The sequence below is a fragment of the Taurulus bubalis genome (assembly GCF_910589615.1).
Source record: "Taurulus bubalis genome assembly, chromosome: 8".
Classification (NCBI taxonomy): domain Eukaryota; kingdom Metazoa; phylum Chordata; class Actinopteri; order Perciformes; family Cottidae; genus Taurulus; species Taurulus bubalis.
In genome coordinates, this window is record NC_136596.1 from 15,865,019 (window position 1) to 15,885,695 (window position 20,677).

General features: G+C 38.5%; 1 protein-coding gene across 1 annotated transcript; it reads left to right on the forward strand.

The window, feature by feature from the left end:
- Positions 1-310: 310 nt before the first annotated feature.
- On the forward strand, positions 311-13,081 carry rasal1 (RAS protein activator like 1; the record flags this gene model as incomplete). The annotated part of the gene is made up of 21 exons (XM_079222376.1): positions 311-390; positions 721-777; positions 2,015-2,128; positions 2,535-2,596; positions 3,529-3,658; positions 4,267-4,348; positions 4,496-4,636; positions 4,807-4,898; positions 5,126-5,243; positions 5,365-5,518; positions 6,572-6,636; positions 6,956-7,068; positions 7,662-7,854; positions 7,970-8,107; positions 9,237-9,381; positions 9,971-10,143; positions 11,123-11,260; positions 11,760-11,895; positions 12,478-12,598; positions 12,736-12,812; positions 12,933-13,081. The coding sequence occupies exons 1-21, from the start codon at positions 326-328 to the stop codon at positions 13,079-13,081; spliced, it is 2,463 nt and encodes an 820-aa protein (XP_079078502.1). The 5' UTR covers positions 311-325.
- Between the last annotated feature and the right edge of the window lie 7,596 nt (positions 13,082-20,677).

Genomic DNA, 20,677 nt, shown 5'->3' on the forward strand with positions numbered 1-20,677 from the left:
GCAGTGTATGCGATCCTGTTTATTTCAGATTGGACATTTCTGGCGGGTTCATCCATTTGGCTCGTTTAAAAGAAGAGACGATATAAGACTGAGACATCTGCAGACTACAGTTCAGCTCCCCACACTGTCTGTGACCCTCTGTGTTCAACCTGCTGGACTGACTGGGCTGCATGCGCGCCCGTGTCGCGCGCTACTGGTGGGCTGTGCGGCGTCACGCGCCAAAGGTGCCATGAAATGAAGAAAACTCACTTGCGGAGGGGAAGAGCACTATTTATAAGAGCGTATGGGAACAGGATTAATTGGATTAATAGCTTCCTCGACTAAAATGGCCAAAAATACATCTCTTTATTTTAGAATTGTCGAGGGCAGGAACCTCCCGGCCAAAGACGTGTAAGTAATATCTGAATGGCATGTGCGTCTGTCAAGTCTTATGTCTTGTAATATATATAGTCTCAACACGGTTTAACAGCTATTTATCACGTTGATTAGTTCAGAGAAAAGTCAGATTTGAAACGCCAATTACTGGTACGTTGTCTCATGTGAATTATGTTAATTGTAGGAATTAGAGGTGAATCAGGTCTGTCTGCTCTAATTGACCTCGGTATAAGTAAACGTAAATTAAATCATATTTTAATTTAGATTTTAAGTTTACCAACAGGCAAATTTGCCATGCTAAAACTTCTCATGTTGTCATATATTTTTTCTTGTCATCTTATTAAGCTCTGGAACCAGTGATCCATACTGCATTGTAAAAGTTGACAACGAAGTTGTGGCCAGGTGAGTTCTCTCTGATTATAAATGAAGATGTGCATACTTGACACGTTATGGTTTTATATATAGCTACAGCTAGAGAATGTCTGTTGCTTGCAGTGCAAGTGCTCATGTGTCATCACAGGTAGACTATTTGCAGTAGGTTACTTTTCTGGCTGAGTTCCCTCAACTCTGCACATGTAAACCCGAGTGTAGTTTGTATGATCAGGGTGTTGGTGCCCATAGCGTGGCTCATCCAGAGAACCTGATACCTGTCCGTCCTTTAAAACACCCGCTGGTAACCATGGAGAGGGTGCATCAATTATTGCAGTGAGCTCCTGGTGTAACTAAGGAGAAGGCTGGAAGCTGGTTCAGAGTTGTTCTCAGTTTGAGTGGAAAAAGTACAGTTGATTTTATCCTCCAAAGTATTACAATAAAAAATAGGCTATTTTCAATAGCAACTACAGTGTGCTATTTCCAACTAGTGCAATTTGACAGCAATCCAGATTTTAGTTTTTTGAAAGAAATGTCTGATGTGTGAAAGAACGAGCATGGGGGAATGCAATGGCTATTGTTCCATCTGGTGTGTTGCAGAAAACCGCTCCATGGTTCACTGCAGACACTCACTAATTATCTGAGTGTTACTGGCCAAGTGGATGATGTGGCTGGTAGATTTTGGTGGGAGATAATGGGTACAGTACTCTCTTAGAAACAGAAAGCTTGATTATACTGATGAAAGCTTTTTTCTAGGACAGGGTATTCTCTGAAATCCTTTGAACCGATTAACAATATGATCTATGTTTGGGACTATTGATACTAAAATATAGTTTTTTCTCAATACCTTTCTTTAAATAATATACACAAGGTCTTCTATAAAATCATTTTTTATTTAGATGGTCTAATATTGGCAAAATAATAATGAAATAATAATATCTGACCAGACATTCAATGCCCACTTTCAGCCTTGTTTTTCCTGGACCTATGATAAAAGTGACAAGTCAGAAAAGGCACACATTTCTTTTCTTTTATTCTCTTCCATAATTCATCCTGAGGTCCAAAACCCCAGATTTTTTTTTAAATATACATATTACTGGAATAAGCATGTGCTCTGTCTACCCTCAGGTAGTGTGGGTGGGTAAGTGAGGGCTTATACTACTGGCACATTTACAATAAATTCTGACTCCTGCCATCTCTATTGTTGCACATTGATGTGATGTGTTTCTGCATAAGGTCTGATAAGTACGCGTGAAACCTCTCTTTTTAGGACGGCCACAGTGTGGAAGAACCTCAGTCCTTTCTGGGGCGAAGAGTACACACTGCACCTCCCGATGGGGTTCCATTCACTCTCCTTTCATGTCATGGACGAAGACACGATTGGGTAACACTGTCATACAAATCTGTATTAAAATTATTCAATATCCAACCATTGCTCTTGACTGACAGAGTTTGCCATATAGATAGATTCATCCCCAAGGGGAAATGTGTTAAATATGATTTATAGTCTTTGAAGCCATGACTGTTTGCTTAACTTGCCTCATGAATGAGCCAACATGAACCCCATACAATTTATATGTTTTGGGAAAAAGACTGAGTTTTGAATAAACAAACATCATCAGGCAGATGGATGCCCAGATTGGGTGATTACAGTTTTTTTTCTTCTCTTCTCATGACCACCAGTACTCTAATTCACCTCATTTAACTCTTCCAAGATCAAACAACTTTGATAGCATTTTCAATAGCCTCCATTTGATAATCTCTTCTTTTATCTTTCCTTCTTTCTACAGCCATGATGACGTCATTGGGAAGATAACTCTGAGCAAAGAAGCCATTGGATCTCAAGCTAAAGGTATGAGTGAACAAATCTGTAGCAGGATGGGTGAAAGTTCATAGGTTAAACACACATGGCTTCCCATGACCAAAGGTCTGAGGGATTGGGGAGCCTTTTTTAGACAGAGACCCTGGGAAAGTTTCTCAGTGCTCTCTCGCACATTTCATGTGATTTGCTGAGTTGATTTGAACTGTGTAAACTTGCATTCACATCGATGCATGTGTTATTATGACGGCCATCCTTGTGTTCGTCTTCATGAGCTGGATTTTATTATCATTGTGCATCACAATTCTTTTTGTGATGAAGCACAAAATATTGTATTTTTCGGGATGACGTTGCAGTTTTATTAAATTGCTCAGTGTTTACCAGGGAATGTTTGCTGCATACTGATGCATCTCTCCTGGGAGCCACCTGGCGTGGCCTTCAGTCATGTGATTCAATTGTACATGGCGACGCACTGAGTCAGTTAGTTACTCACAGGAATATTCTCCGGGTCTGTCCTTGACATTATACCCTCGCTTATGTGTGGTGTTTCTGAAATAATAAAACTGAATATATTGAATGTGACATGATCAAGGACTATATTTCCAAGTTGATATCCTCAAATTGCTTGTTCCACCATCGACAATCTAAATCCCCCCCAAAATACTTTTGCGTACGTTTAATATTGAATAAAACAAAGATCAAATAAAGTTAATCTCAATTGAGAAGCTGGAACAAGGGAACGTTCGATATTGTTTGCTTGAAAAATTAAAATAAACAAAATAATGTAATATTATTGATGTGATTAATAGTGATTAAGTAATTAAATAGTTAGTTGATTAATACATTTGTCAATCAACAGAAAACTGTTAATTAGAAAAATATGATTTGCATCCTTAGTTTTTCTCTCTTAATGTTTGATTCTTGAGAGGAGTGCCTTTTTTAATGAATAATGTCTCTATTGTCAGGACTAGATAGCTGGCTGAACCTGACGAGGGTCAACCCTGATGAAGAAGTCCAGGGAGAAATCCATCTGAGCCTGGAACTACGGAAAGATACAGAGAAGATCAGCCTGCGATGTCAAGTCATTGAAGCCAGGTAACATCCCTGTGTGCTTTAAATCCTGCCTCTGCCACTGCTATGAGGGAAAATCATTTCTTATTTAGAGATAACAATGGACCGCAATGGCCTAAATATTAGAGTAGCAGGCTTGCGACCAGAAGGGTTGGTACTCTAAAAGCATGTGTAAATGTAGTTGCAAGTGGTAAACTATCACATATCTATGTAGTTTAAAAATGATTAAACTGGTCATTAGTCACAAGTTACATTACTGTCGCTGAAAACCTGGCAATGCCAACAGTGTTTCTGTGCTGAAATCTTATCATCATCAACCCGCAGGCATCCACACTCTCCTCCTGAATCATCCTGCCACTATCACACCACTCGTTGCCCCATCTGTGTGTCCCAGGCTACAATCTCTTCCTCTCAGGCAGGGCATTAATGAGCATGTCAATCAGAGCTTGACACTATGTTATTCAAATGCTCAGATGAATGTGAATCAAGTTTGAGGGAATAAGGTCAAGTGGAAAGTTTTAGCTGTTTTTCTTTGCTTATAATTCAATTTGCAGAACGAGTAGCAGGAGTTTGTTGAGCTATTCAAATGTATTGATCTGTTCTGTTGTCTTTTGTTCTTGTGATGCTCGCAGAGACTTGGCTCCAAGAGATATTTCTGGAACCTCTGATCCTTTTACAAGAGTTATTTTCAACAACCACAGTGCAGAGACCTCGGTGAGCTGAAGTGCAGTATGTATTGGTTTCAGGGGAGCCAGAGATACATGTTCTGCTATTGTAATTGATGGTTGTTTGGTTGTCTGTTATTTTATTTTACTAATGCACATTTAGGAACTCCTAACACCGGAACCCTCTGTGTTTTAGATTATCAAGAAGACCCGTTTCCCTCACTGGGGAGAGACTCTGGAGCTGGAGTTAGATCCAGAAGAGCTGAGTGAGGAGGGAAATGTCACTGTGGAGGTCTGGGACTGGGACATGGTGGGCAAGAATGACTTTCTGGGAAAGGTGAGGATGCAATAATTATGTAGTATGGCATCTTTTTATATATTTCATGCTGTGATCACAAAATATGCTTTACCTGGAAACAAGGAGTTTCCCACCAAAATATGCATTAGTTTAAAGTTGTTGTTTTTCCCATCTGATATTGTATCCTTGTCTATGCTTTCTTTCTACAGGTGGAAATCCCTTTTGCTTGTTTGCACAAGACACCTCCATTAGAGGGCTGGTTTCGTTTGCTTCCCTTGGGAAACAATGAGGTTGATGCTGGGTGAGGATTATGGGTGTGTTTGTTTGTCTGTCCAATTTGGTGACTTTGTGTGTTTGCATAACTAAGAGAAGCATTGCTGACATTTTTAAGAAGCAAATTGAACATCAATCAGTGTTTTAAAATTCACTCAAGAAAGGTATTTGTATGGGAGCTTACGTAAAGGGCAAGATCAAGGTGTGTTGAAAATCTCCTTTTTTGGTTTCTGTGGTATTTTCCTCTGTTGCCAGTGGCAAGCTGGGAGCGCTGCGCCTGAAGGTGCGTTTGGTGGAGGATCGGATCTTGCCATCTGTGTACTATCAGCCCCTCATTCACCTTCTGGTGGAGTCAGTCATCTCCCCTACAGAGGTCAGGATCACTATGTTTTTTCGGCGTAATATGCATTGGACTCCACAATTCACTAAATGTTGGCTTTTAGGCAACAGAAAAACCCTTTGTACATGTTAGTAGTGAGCTCTCTTGTCCCCAGGTGGAGGATACCAGTGCTCTGACCATGCTGGAGGAGGTGAACACGGTTGAGAGCCGACAGGATGTGGCGATGACCCTGGTAAAGATTTACCTGGGCCAGGGCCTGGTGGTGCCCTTCCTGGATTACCTCAACACGCGGGAGGTCAACCACACCAGTAAGATTCAAGGAACAACATCAAAACTGTTTAAAATGTTCGATCATTGTCGGTCCGAACCTTTACCAAGTGAAACAGCGGATATGCAGAAATATCTAGTTCAAAACATTACATAATAAACACAGATACACAAGTTTATCTCTGTTAGTCAGTATTTGTATTAGTCAGAGAAACCTTCTGAGGGATGCTTCTATTTAAACTCTGAATTGACATCAAGGTCTCTGAACATTTGAGTTCAATGTGTGGGCAGCTCAAGTCTACCAGCACTATATTTTCCACCCTGATGCCAATTATTTACTCATCCAACATTCTTTTCAGGGCTTCTCGGTTGTCTGTATTAGTCATGTGTTTGCCTCCGCACCACATCCCTATTGCAAATTCACACAGAGTTGTGCTCTGGTCTTTGAGTTTGGTTTAGTCGGTGTAGTTTGAGATAATAAGCATAGTGCCTATGTTACCATAGCAACTCCACATTATCCTAACGGTAACTGCTTGGTCAGGAATAGATGTCGCAAGCAGCCAGACATTAAAATTGGGCACTGGGGTAAAGAAAGGGCACATGTTACTGTACACCGACTGGGCTGCAATCAAAACCCCACATTACTACACACGATCTTTAAACATTTTACCTGGCAACCCAATCCTGTCACTGTGAAGGATTTGAGTAATGTTGCAGCAAGGTCGGTCGTCCCTCAGTTGTCACACTGGGCTCTGCGTTTCTAAAGCAGATCAATTCTTAGTCAATAAACGTATGCCAAGCAGAAAAAAAGCATGAACACGGGAGACCAAAAGCCTGCATTGAGGGCAAAAACAGACAAAGGATCCACTAGGATCCAGGTATTAATCGCTTTCAGTTCAATTTAATGAAGCACTCTCAGAGCCTGTTGAGAGTCTCTGTGAAAGCTTATATTTTGGACTCATTGGAAGCTTTTAATACAGTGGACAGACAACAGTAGAGTTTATTTTTATTTAATCAAAAGCTATGTGGAGATGTAAATGATGTTATTATTTTCTAAAAACCTAATCAATCTCTTTTCTGTTTTGCTCTCATAGCTGATCCAAACACTTTATTTCGCTCCAACTCCCTTTCCTCCAAGGCCATGGAGCAGTTCATGAAGGTGCATTAACATACCTGTTGTTTTATTTTATCAGGAATTGTAAGTGATGGATTTTTCTGTTGCTACTGTGAGTCAAAGCATGATATGACTGTTAATTATTTCTAATCTTTTGGCTATTTTGTGCTATTTTCTTCCTTAACATTTTTTATCTCTATTAAATAAATCTACTAGGTTAGTTACATGGCTTATGGTCCCTTGCTACATTATACTGTACCTTTTGTAATATGCATATTTGCACATTTTAGAAAACAATCCATGTATCATAGATGCAGAGTATCTATGAGGATGTATTCAACATCTGGTATTGTTTTGCTGTCAGGCGGTTGGCATGCTGTATCTCCATGAGGTGCTGAAGCCCATCATCAACCGCATCTTTGATGAGAAAAAGTATATTGAGCTGGACCCATGTAAGATTGATCTGAACCGCACAAGGTAAAACAGACCATGTTTTTTTTATTCTGACCTAAACATTGTTTAGATCTGCTTCAGGTGCGTCTTAAGCCACAAATAATAAATGTGGGTTGTAGGTTAATGTGTTTAGTTCACAATCTCTGTGTTAAAATGGTCAAATGGAAAAGCTGCCACAGGAGACTGCCCACTTCCTTTACACTTCACCCCAGAGAGAAAGATCTCAATGTGAGAAAATAAAAAAAGGAACGTAAAAAGGGGGACGGCTGTTGCTTGGCAACTGCTATGAGCCCCCTGAGATGTATATCCAGGACCGAATGTGCGGTCTGTCTGCAGTAGATTTGCCTGCCATCACCTTGTTTGCTGTTTCCACTTGCTGTCCATACATCTCGTTGGACATCGTCAATTCCTCGCTCAAACGCACAGCATGCTCTCACATGTAAAGACATATTCAGGAACAGAGGGGTTATCGGTTATATTATAAGTGGTGATGTAAACTATATTTGAGAGAAATCTATACACAAAACGGCTGGTGCTTTGTCTTTGGATTGTGCATATCTGTAGTTTTCTGACACCGTGATTCAGTCAGTCATTTACGCTATCTGTCCTCTGTGAAGACGTATTTCATTTAAAGGTGCAGTGTCGGAGGCAGAGGTGCGGGACAGTAGTGTGGAGATGCTGCAGAGCTATTTAACCAGCATCATTGAATCCATCGTGGGCTCAGTTGATCAGTGTCCTCCTGTCATGCGAGTGGCCTTCAAACAGCTACACAAGAGAGTAGAGGAGCAATTTGCTGAACCTGAGAATGAGGTCAGTCAGTCAGAAAAACAGTTGGAAAAGCATTTTTATAAATATGTAGAGAATATGTATTTGACATTTAATCATTAATGCATTATCATTACAGCTGTTAATATCATTTTTACAGGATGTGAAGTATCTGGCCATAAGTGGATTCTTTTTCCTGCGTTTTTTTGCTCCTGCAATCCTCACACCTAAACTGTTCCAGCTGAGGGATCAGCACGCAGATACACGTACAAGCAGAACGCTGCTGCTGCTGGCCAAGGTACAATTCACAATGCAGACAAACGTACACACACTGTTATGACTAACTTATTCCAGACATCACACTTATCTGAGAAAGCAAACAGTAAACAGGATGCAAGGACACATGCTGTCTGCCAACATTGAGCAATTTAAATTTGCAAGTGTTAAACAAATAAATATGAAGCAGGAATGGAACGTACAATGCTTATACTACATGTGTAGACAGCAGTGCTTTTGTATGCAATGATGCCCAATAACAGCAGGTAGAGCACTGAGCCGTTTCTACCTTTTCACCTTGTGAGGTAATTACATAATGCTGTTAAGTCTGCAATATCTGCCCAAATAAATTTTTAGTTTTATGTCAATATAAAAACTGTACTTCCTGGACATTTTTATTGATAACCTATATATAAAGGTTTCTTTTTCTATAACACGTTTTTTATGTCTCAGAGTCTGGAATCCATTTATTTATCGAATGTGTGACAACTCAAGATCCTACACAGTGCATCTCACAGTGAATTGCTTTACCAACTACATCAAGTATGCAGTAGTGCCATGCCATTGTTTACCACAAAGTTAAACAATATACCTCCTCAAACATCCTGTTTCATGTGGAAAAAGCTCAAATTACAAAAGGAAGACCAAAAAAATATCATTTTTGACTGGCAAGAAAGGCATCTAGCGGGTAACGGAGCTCACCATGGGTTTGAAAGAAAGGGACCCCTGACTGTCGCTACCATGAATACCCTCGATATCATTATAAACAGAGGTGTCATTTTAGAAGAAAAGTGAACATTTGTTGTTCTCCCACATGGGGGTTCTGTGGTTGCTGTCCATGGTGCTGAAGTGCTGTTGCCATGGGTCCTCCACAGAGAAAGAGAACATGCTATTTTTACCTCTGCGTGTGACACGACCAGACTGCGGTTCAAAGCCGAGCATCAGAGAGGGGTGTAGAGAGGAACTTCCTCCTCGCCCTAGGACAGGTGTGGGCCGGACAAAGGGCCTCTCAGCATGCTTGGCCTCAGGGACCCTTTTGATCTCCGACTTTGAGATATGCAGTCACTCGCACTGAGTTCTGTCAGTTACTGGGGATTTGATGTGCGGAAGATGTGAATGTTGAGTGGAAATTGTGTCTTTATGTTCACCAGGCATTGCAAAGCGTCGGGAACTTGGGCCTTCAGCTGGGTCACGGAAAGGAGCAGTGGATGGCGCCTCTTCATCCCATCATTCTACGCAGTGTGGCTTCTGTCAAAGACTTCCTGGACAAGTTGATTGACATAGATCATGACATTGGTAAGTATGACAATAGTAAGCACACACCGCTAAACTTAAAAAGAAAGCAGGTCATGCTGTTGAGCTAATCAGCCACAGGCCAGCTGCTAGTGAGCAGTTGCAGCTGATATCAGGATTAAGCAAAACAATTCTGTAGTGGTGAAATATTCATAACTGGCTGGAAGACTAGAAAAGAAATGACATAATTAATGAGCTGGCGGGGAGCTGGAGTGAGAAACTGAAGGCGTTCGTACACGCCACACTGGTTACCCAACATGTTCTGGGCTGCTTTCTTACTGTCATGTGTCAGCGAGGCTGTTGTTGTGAAACTTCTTCCCCCTCTGATATATCATGTTTCAGCCGCCTCCTGCACACCACACCTACTCTTTTCTCTTAAAGGCCAGTCTGACATTTAATGCTCTTCACGTGGATTTGTTGGACAGAAATGGAGGCTTGTTATGCCTCTTTGAAGCTGTCCTTCATGTGGCAATGAAGGAGGCTGAGGTACCAACAATGACAAATGAAGGGGACTTGAACGCGCTAAAACATTTGCTTTGCAAAGTGTTCCTTTACATTCTCTGTTTAAAACTATTTCAACTTCATTCTGCAGTGTCTGAGGTGCCACAGAGGGCCGTATTCATGCCCTCAGTCACAGTTAAAGAGGGATACCTCCACAAACATAAGGCAGAGGGACCACAACTGCTATCTCGCTTCGCCTTTAAGAAACGCCACTTCTGGTTGACTAGTGAGACACTGTCCTACGCCAAGACGTCTGATTGGCAGGTTAGTACTGAACCAATAGGTTCAATTGTTATATTGTTTCTATTTACATATGTTTATCTACTTTATAAGCCATTTTGGCAACCAGTCTTTGTTTCAAGTTTTTATCTTTTTCCTACGTAGCTTAGTACTGTTCTTGAATCTGTCTTTTACTGTGACATCTGGACCAAAACACAAGTGATGTCAGCCAGATATATATTATTCCCCTTGTCTTGTATACCAGCCAAAAATCGATTTAGAAAACTTTGAATCCAAGTCATGTGAAAGTGAATCATCCATTATTAGAAGCTGATTTGCCCTCTGATGACGAATTAATCACTGAGTCTACCCTTTTAAGGACGTTTATCAACTTGGCTCATAAAAATAGGAAACATTTCAGTCATCCCCAGCTCTCTTTGTTGTATTCATGTTGGTCTCCTTGTGGGAACATCATTAGTAATATTACCATGTGGTGCCTAACCTTGTGATAATTATCTCCTCTCATTCACCAGCCAGAGACACAGAGAGAGGGAGACGGAGAGGGGAGCAGGCTCTCTCTAGCCCAATAAAAAGCTCCCTCTTTGAGCCAGTCTCGGCTTTGTGTGACTGGAATAAAGGCGAGGGGTACTTGAAGGCTGTGGATATTCATGCTAACATTGCAAATCAGATTGCAGACAATGTCCTGGCCCCTTTCCTCAATGTTGGAGCACTCCAGTGTCAGTGAAGCGAGCTCCTACTGGAAGTGGCTGATTTACACTTTAAAGTGGCCTTTCCTGCGATGCTGATTTAATCTTCACTTCCTCCTTGTCTCGCATGGTTCATCCTAATCTAAAAACTAAGCCTAATGTGTGCAAAGTATCTCAGTATAAGACACTGCTCCATTAATTTGCTATATGATCAAATGTTATCTCGCTTAAACCTTCGTGCCTAAAGTAAAATCCATCCTTACCAGCCTACATACTTGTGTTAATTGGTGTTGTGGTTTGTGGCTGAATTGTTGCAGGTGCGCTCCTCAATCCCTATTCTTTGCGTGTGTGCCGTGGAGAGGGTGGATGAAAATGCCTTTCAGCAGCAGAATGTAATGCAGGTCATCTCCCAGGACAACGACGGACAGCTGCACACCATGTACATCCAGTGCAAGGTGCTTTGGCACCGACACCTGTCAGTCACCAACCAAGTTCTTGACCTTTTTCAGTTTGCAATGGAAATGCTTTTTCTTGGATTGGTGATTTTTCCACCACTTTCTTGACACTTGTCTATCATATATATATATACAATTTAAGATCAAATACAATTAAGCTGACAATGGTAGAGCATTTTTTCTAACTGCAGCATGTTTACAACTTGCATTTGTATACTGCTGTGCATTAACATGCTCTGTCCCAATTAAATAAACAAACTGATAAATATATATGAGTTAGTTTGAGAAGGTGAGTTATATATATATATATATATATATATATATATATATATATATATATATATATATATATATATATATATATATATATATATATATATATAGTACACAAGGCATTTCATTTACTTTTGTATAGCAACATTTTTCCTGCTTTAATTTCAGAATGACTCTAATAGACCACCAAATGGTCTAATGGTTCATGGTATATTTGTGTCTGTAGAATGTCAATGAGCTGAACCAGTGGCTGTCAGCAATCAGGAAAGTCAGCATCTACAATGAGCGCATGCTGCCCTCTTTCCACCCAGGGGCTCATCGCAGTGGCAAGTGGACCTGCTGCCTGCAGGCGGACCGTGCTGGTAATCTTTCATTACTTCTTATAGCTGCCAAAACGTTTAAGTCCTTGGGACTCGGGATAGTGTAACTATACATTTATTTTGAATTACACCTACAACTCCCCGAGAAGGATAATCAGGAATTAAAATAATATCAGCATTTTTCACCGTCAACATACATTATTTCACTCCTGGTCAACTTATTTGTAGATGGCTTCTAAGAGCAAATGAGCTCCATGGTGATCTGTATTCTCATTTGTTTTGCTGCCATGTGGAGAACAAGCTCTGAGAATCATAACGCAATGTTCTCTGAACAATTACATTTAGTCACCGTCTTAAGGCTACATCTGATTACATGTATTGTGTGGGTTTTCACAGTCCTGAGCAACAGATATGCTTCATCAGTCATTGTTCATATAACACATGTTCTCTCTATGATATTATGTGCTGGGGTTTGAGTGCCACCAGGACTATTAGCATTAAAAATGTACAAACTTGTATTAATATGAGACCTCCGTTAAATTGGAAAGTGTAATAATATGTACTGTTTACCTGTGTGAGGTTCAGATGAAGAGCACCACTGTTCAATAAAAGGTGGTCTCTCAGTTATAGGCTGCAGTAGAACCCACTCAGCTGTGACACTGGGGGACTGGAGTGACCCGCTGGATCCTGATGTAGAGACACAGACCATATTCAAGCAGCTTCTCCAGGGCAGAGACAAACTCAGGTCGGTGCGAACAATTCCCAGCTAAGATGCAGTTAATTTACTGCACACTAGAGGTCAATGTTGCAACACAGTAATGCACTACCCTGCAAAGACAAAACTGCTTTTAGAGAACAGTGATAATAAGATTCATATTTCAGGAAAAAATATGTAGAGATGCCAGACGCTGATCAGACATCCAGCAATAGAGAACCGATCAACTCTGACATTCACCCAGGTGAGGCTGCATCTAAACTGTACATTTTCTGCCCTGATTTTTATTAATGTGGATAGCCTCGTGTTGACATTATGATTATCTATTTCTGCTGGATAGCACTGTACAATTTCTGCCTCACAGATGGTGCAGATTGCAATGTTCAGCTGATGAAGGCAGGTCAGAGCATTGCTGCTCGGCTGTTGGTGGTGATAGAGGATCTGGAGCAGGCTCACGCCACCTTCCAGCACAGAGAAAAAGAGGACGGCACCAGTGTCATTCTGAATCCCTAGACGCCACACAAACTTGGATTCTACTACTAATGCCTGTAAAAAGCTGAAGGAATTCTGCCACTTTTAATCTTTTGTATTCCCTGAGTGCCACCTGCTTCAACAGCGCCGGGGAGAGAGTATGGTACTTGACGACAAAGGGGGGCGAGGGACTTTGAAGCATGATTTGACTTTTATGTAGATAACAAGAAATCTCTTGCATGGCCTGCATCCACTTGTTGTGAAAAGAAGCTTTTATATTTTGAGATACTGTACAGGACCTCAGTCAGGGTCAAACATTTTTATGCAAAAAGCTTGTTGTAGTGTAATCTACAGTACCTGAAGGTGTTTTGATATTGCTTTCATCAACGTTTTGTATTTTATTGAGGCAATTTATCACAATGGTTGCGATGTAGCAGTGACATTAACGTTATAGGTCATAGCACCATGAGTTTAAAAAGATACTGGTGCACATGCCACAGTATAATAATGCCTGTACAATGAGCAAAAATAATATTAATTTAATTGTTGCTTTGGTCCCTTTATACAAAACAATGTGCTTTTGTTCGGTGCTATGACCAGTCAACTTAAACGTTTGGTTCTGATGTAATTTGCATATTTAAAAGTCCTCACATTGACGTAGCCATTCTTAAGGTCATAAGGTTACTATCTACATGTTAACAATTGTGTGTCCATACATATAATTGAGACAATAGAATCATGTGAGATGTTCCCATTTGATAAGTTTACAGTTTCTTTAGATTTTGTTGCCACAATATTTGGCTCATAAGTGTCAGAATATGTTTGAGAGGCCAAATTTGTTTAAAAAAAGAAAGAAAAAGCACTAAAATCACACAATTATTTTGACATATCTGTGAGACACACAAACTGTACACAGACATGTTGTAAAGCCATTTCCCGTAGAGCATGCAGTGTTCCGTGTCTTTCCTTTAAATAGAGAAGGTAAGTGGGTGTAATCGCCTCAATAGGCCGTCCTGCCTGTGGAGCTATTTACATTATATCCTGGTACAACTATACGATAGTGTCTGTCTTTCATTAGAGGAAGAACTGTGGATATGTTTGAGTGACATGAACACTCTTCCTGCCATTAGATGTTACACTTAGTACACATGCCAGACATGACAATCAATCTTCTATATTCTTCAAATAGCGTAAACCTTAGATGTCACTTAAGAACGAGATATTCCCTAAATGAGGGCTTTTATTCTGAAAAAAAGAAAAGAAAAACACTATTGCCTGTACTTTATTTTGCAAATACACCTTGATGGTTTGTTTCAAGTGGATTGTTCATGTGAAGTAAACACAACTGCATTGTTCAGTAAACTATTATATCAGATAATATGGTGGCACTTTCCCCCTGGGAAAAAAAAACAAAATTACACCTCATTATTGATTCATTAGTATAACTTGGGTAGAATTAAGGTCACAGAGGCAGCAATAATCATAACTCAGTCAAGTCAAACGCCAATGTTTGCAACTTCAGAGGAGAGAATAAAGCGGAACTAAAGATAAAAAAAACCCCGCTATGAGAGTGAATTGTTGGATTAACAATCAGGTAAACTTGTTGTCTTTACTCTCCATTTCAGCACATAACTAAAATAAGAACTTGAGTGCAAAATGAACATTTTGAACAACAGTTTTAAGTGAATTTATGGAGAAAGGTACATGAATATTTCCAGCTATACACTATTTTCATGCATGGACACATGAGAAGGTTCTCTGAAAAATTAGCTTCAGGAGTAAAGTAAAATGTAACGTTGGACTAGTAAATATAGCAATTCCCTTACCCGGTTGAAAAAAAAAAAAAAAGTTACATTTTGTAATTATTTTTAAACTAATGAGGAAAGTAGCTCAGGAGTGAGCCATCTTATATAGTATTGTTGTTTTACCACTGTACAGTACTTTGGTCAACTTTTGTTGTTTTTGAATGTGCTTTATAAATAAACGGAACTTGAAACTTCGCTTCCTTCTCTTCTCTGTTGAGAGTCGCACATTCACAGTGTACCGATGGCGCACTTGCGAGAATATGGCGGCAGGTAAAGAAAAAGTTTATGAGCTGAAGTGCAGGCGACATTTCAATTATCTTGGAAACAGGAGTTCAGTTGGGTGGTGTTAGAGATTTGCATTTCGCGGTAAGTTTGAGAGAGAAAGCCAGAGAAAACCTCTGAAATTAACTTACGTTTTGGTTAATTGATAACTTCTGATAATTATAACAATTTGTAGAAAGGCAAGTTTAAAAATGGTCTGTGAGCATGTAGATTCCTGACCCACAAGTAAAACAAAAAACATTAACATTGAACCATGAGGAGTCTTAGTATCTATAATTTAAAGGTGATATGCAACCATAGCCTGTAGGCTTATGTTTACATTGTATTGCCCAAGCTAATTGTATAATATTGTGAGGACTGGACTATTTATCAGGCAGCAGAGCCAAAGCTCACTGTTATATTGTATTATTTTCTACAATCTGTTATTAATATGCATGTTAGAATGAACTTATCTTTTAACAGTTGATACATTTTCCAGTCATGGGAGACACATGGAAAAAGAAAAGTTAAATATCAAGGAAAATCTTGGGTTGTCCTGAAAAAACAGATAACAGATAACATTACATTGAAATATATATTTTAATTTGAACCACACCAGAGCAAATGTTTTTCAGGAAGTGATTCTCCGCTGATAAACCTCTGTGATCCCGGTGAACATTTGATTTGACAGCAATATATATCATTTCTTTTTTTTTTCTTCGGTTTTGATGAAGACACCAAAAAAACAAACACATTACAGACACAATCATTCAATTTTAAAAATCATGTAATTTGACTTTTCAGCTGTGTAAAGATCGTAGATGTTTTTCGAGTCCACCTCTCCTCACCTTGATGTCCTTGTCTTCATCCAGTCTGCTACTCCTACCCCAACACCTTGTGCTTTTTCTCTGAGAACCAAGCAGACAAGCAATTCACTCCTTAAATTGGCTGCAATTTCTACTTCTGGTATTCTCAAGCTCTGGACGAAGTGTAAATCCCAATGAATGATGTCTGAATATCCATGTCTATTACAGACCATATCCTATGATCTCGTGAATTGTCAACCAATGTCCTACCTCAGAGCTTCAGCAGAGATCATTTATTTGTCTCAGTTGGTCTGTATAACATTCCTCTTCTTTTCAGATTATCAGCCTCATCCATTGAGGCTGAATATTCACAAGCAACAAATGAAACCACCTGTCTTACCATGCAACTGACAGTTAAAGAAAAAAATAATAACAATATAAACTTTTTAAAGAATTTATAGCCATAAATATTGCACTGATACTGAAAAGACAGACGAATGCAACATCCTGTTCTACATAACCCAGTGTGGTAGGTGGCAGTTTGCACCTAAATGTTGGCATTGCAATGCCACAAAAAGGGAAAAGAAGAAGACGGCAACAACAATGCTGGAAAGTGGAGAATTTCATAATGTTCATGAAGAAATTGACAAATATACGCAGGATTTGGGCAGACCTAATTTCCATGGACTGTGTGAACACCAGTCCTCCTGCATCCCTTTCCATGATAGATACAACAATATCAAGTCATTAGCTGCATTCATTTAAAGTTGAACACATTTAAACCATCATGTAAGAAATAAAAAGGGGATATTTGCACTGCGAAATTATCTTTTTATTTATTATTTATAATAATTTGATTTAATTCCCATTTATTTTGTCATTGATTTAATTAATCATTTAAATACAAATAAACTTGTATGAAAGTGTGTTTTTAGGAATCACTAAATCTATTTCTGGGTCATTGGAATCTGGCATCTGCTTACAATTATAGGAATAATAGTCAGACTTTGTGGTAAATTGTATCACACACCAAATTTAAAAAGAGATTTTTTTTTAAGAATAGCAGATATGCTTATAGTTATAGCCTAAGAATTGCCTCAAGAAGAAAGACATGCACCCATCACTTGTTTCCAACTATGTTCCTGCCAGATGCAGTTGTGGAACAATTAAATAAATCAGCCCTTAATCTATAAATATTCAGTCCCTTGAGTGTTAGAATATCTTATTAGTCCAGTTTTTCTTTTTTTATACATTATAATATAACGTTAGTGTTCAGACTGTAAGTGAAAGTGTCCAAAACTTCCTTTTGAAATTACGCCCATCCTTCTAGCTCTCTCATGAGAGGTGAGTGATGGGAGGTGGAAAAAGGAGAAGACTGAAACCGTAGCTGCTGGTTAAGCCTGACGGAAGAGGGGTGTGCTAAATGGTAAGCTGATCTTCCGCAGACCGAGGTGAAAGGGTGCCGTAGTATGCGCCAATCACAGCAATAACATACACTTACAGAAAATGACCGTAATGTACATTTTTGCTGCACTCCACAGCTCCAGCAAACTAATTTATAACCATATAATGAGTCCAGCATAGAGCTGCCTGGGGAGAAGGAAATGGTGAAGATAAATGGTGGAAGGAAAAACAAGGGGGAGCCAAGATGACAAAAGGTCAAACAAACTACCCCAGTCCAGGGGACATTTATTTTTCCACAAGAAACACACAAACATGCAACAAGGTCATCACAATTCAATAAAGACCGATAGATTAAGAAGCCCTTTATAGTTTAATCAATGTCTCTCTATATCTTGCTTTTAGTTGATCTCAGTTTCTCTTTATGATCCATTTTAAATAGCAATATGTAGAGCCCGCTTGATAAGAGAAACGCAACCACAATAATCATGATTTAAAACTATCAATTGAAATAGCTACTTCAGATGTAAAACTATCTTGTGTTTAACATGTGGTCAAAAGAGTGAGGAGAGGAGCCAAACGCTACCTCGTCCCCATAAATCAAACACGCTAGAGGAACAAACCCTTCTAACTAACTGGAGTAAGATGCAAAACCACAGTGCTAAATCACCATAAGACCTGGGTAATATCTCTAAAGAAGCTATGATGTTTCGTATGCAAAAAGCTATGAATATGAAGGCAAATCAATGTCAGCATCCACAAGCACAAATGAGATCTGCGCGGGCGGCTGAGATCTAGTTGAGTAGTGTTGTGGCGGATTGTAACCCACCTTTATATCACCAACTAGCGTCTGTGTCGGGAGTGATATCCGGCCAATCCAAAGACGAGAGTTGAAACCAATTAGTGATACAATGGTGACTGGGTCCGCCCACTTACTGTCAAAAACAAAAACAAAAAAGCCTTGAGAGCGAAGAGCAGTGATAGAAGTCATGCACCAGGGGATGCTCTTTGCCCTCAAATCAGTGACGTGAACACACTTTCAAAAGTATCGAGGGACCTCTACACACTCGCATGGATGTAAATTGTGCTTGTGGAATTTGACGTTGATTAGCCTTCATTTACTTTGTCAATAAACTTGCTCACAGTTTGGTTAACATGCACCTCTCGGAGAACATTGCTGTATCTTTAAAGGACATGAACCTAAAATGTGTTTAAGATGCATTCGGCACACATTCACACACACTCGCACAGACAAAGAGATACAAGCACACATATCCACACAAAATGTTAAGGTATCATTTAAAAAGAGAAGTACAGTTTGCAGTTGATACTATGAGAGTACAACTGTATACTTCATGAGTTAGGATTAAAGTGATTTCACTCCTTATTCCACTTCTATTCAAATGCAAAATAGTATGTTATGAATCATAATAAGAGTTATACAGCAATGTTGTGTAATAATTATTTTAGAGACAATCATCATTAAAAAAAAGACATCAAAAATATATGTTTTCTAGTACACAGAATGTGATCTTCGGATCGCAACCCCTTCGTTTAGAATCCACGAGGTACAGTAGGCACCCCATAAAGAAAACATCCATTGTCATCTCAAACAAATAAAATGCCTTCTTGCTACACATATATCATGTATAAGATCTTAAAAATAGTAAATTGCATATACATCACCTCACTCAATCAGACCAATACCATACCATGATTTATTCATCGATCCCATATAAGTCTGTACACACCTGAAAAGTCTTAAGGGCCTGCAATCATTCATACCACAAGGCCAACACATGGAAAGGAAAAGTCAAAGAAGCAAACATTTGGATTCCTCTGGTTAATTAAACTTCTCTCAACATGGATAAAATTCCCTGATAGGTTGGAAGCATTCTCTCTTGCTGTCCCGTATTATAAAGGGAGTCAAAAAGGTTGTGAAGGAGAGAACTTGAGATGAAACAGGCCAAACAATATCTGTTTTCAACACCTGGGTCAAATAGCCCACTTACAAATACTCTTAGTAGTTTGTTAAAGCATACATATATATATATATATATATATATATATATATATATATATATACATATATATATATATATATATATATATATATATATATATATATATATATATACATACATACATACATACATACATATATATATATATATATATATATATATATACACATACATATATATATATATATACATACATATATATACATATATATATATACATACATATATATATATATATATATATACATACATATATATATATATATACATACATATATATGTATATGTATGTATATATATATATATATATATATATATATATATATATATATATATATATATATATATATATATATATATATATATATATATATATATATATACATACATATACATATATATATATATATATATATATATATATATATATATATATATATACATATATACATATACACATATTTCAACAAATTTTATATATATATATATATATATATATATATATATATATATATATAAAATTTGTTGAAATAATGCAAGACGAAAATGCACTTTGCTTTGTGTCTGAACACAAAAGTGGGGAGAAATTGTATTGTGTTTTCAGGGGCCTTTAAAAAAAAGTAATCCAGTGTACTTTCATTGACAACTGACTTCAGTTAACCGCATCAATCGGTTGCTCCAGCTAACTTAAAACAAACATCAAGAAATGGCTTCTATTTAACCCAGGCGTGCCGTTTTCACCATCAAACTGAACAAAGATTGCTGACTGCATCCATTCCCATGATCTGGACAAGTAGAAAAAGAGAAATGGCCTATTTGGGGGGAACGGACATCTTCATGCTGCTAAAGCTCCCCACCAATAATAAAGACACATTTACTGCATTTATTGGAATCCCACAGGGGATCAACTACACAGATTCTACATTAAGGTAACGAGAGCAGCATACGCTAAGACTACTTGTAATATAAGACGTCCATAACATGTCGTACATATTTCAACAGTCCCTGACATACTGACAAATTCATCTTTGCCAGATTTGATGTATTCATGTTAACATGTGTCCGTGTATAGATATGTGGGCCATCTTAATATTTACGATATAGAAGAGTATAAAAATAAATTAAACTTACACCATTGACTCAAATTGAGCTTGAATTTAAAGATATACCACATCTGCAAATGTATATCAACAGATAGGCCTATTTTTCAAAGCATCGCAAGCCGGTTTATAAACATCAACTAAAAAAAAGACAGATTTAGTTGCTATTTTATATTTTCCTAAAAATGTAACAACTGATTAAACCAAACTGTTGCCTCAACGTGCTATGGAAGACTAGGAT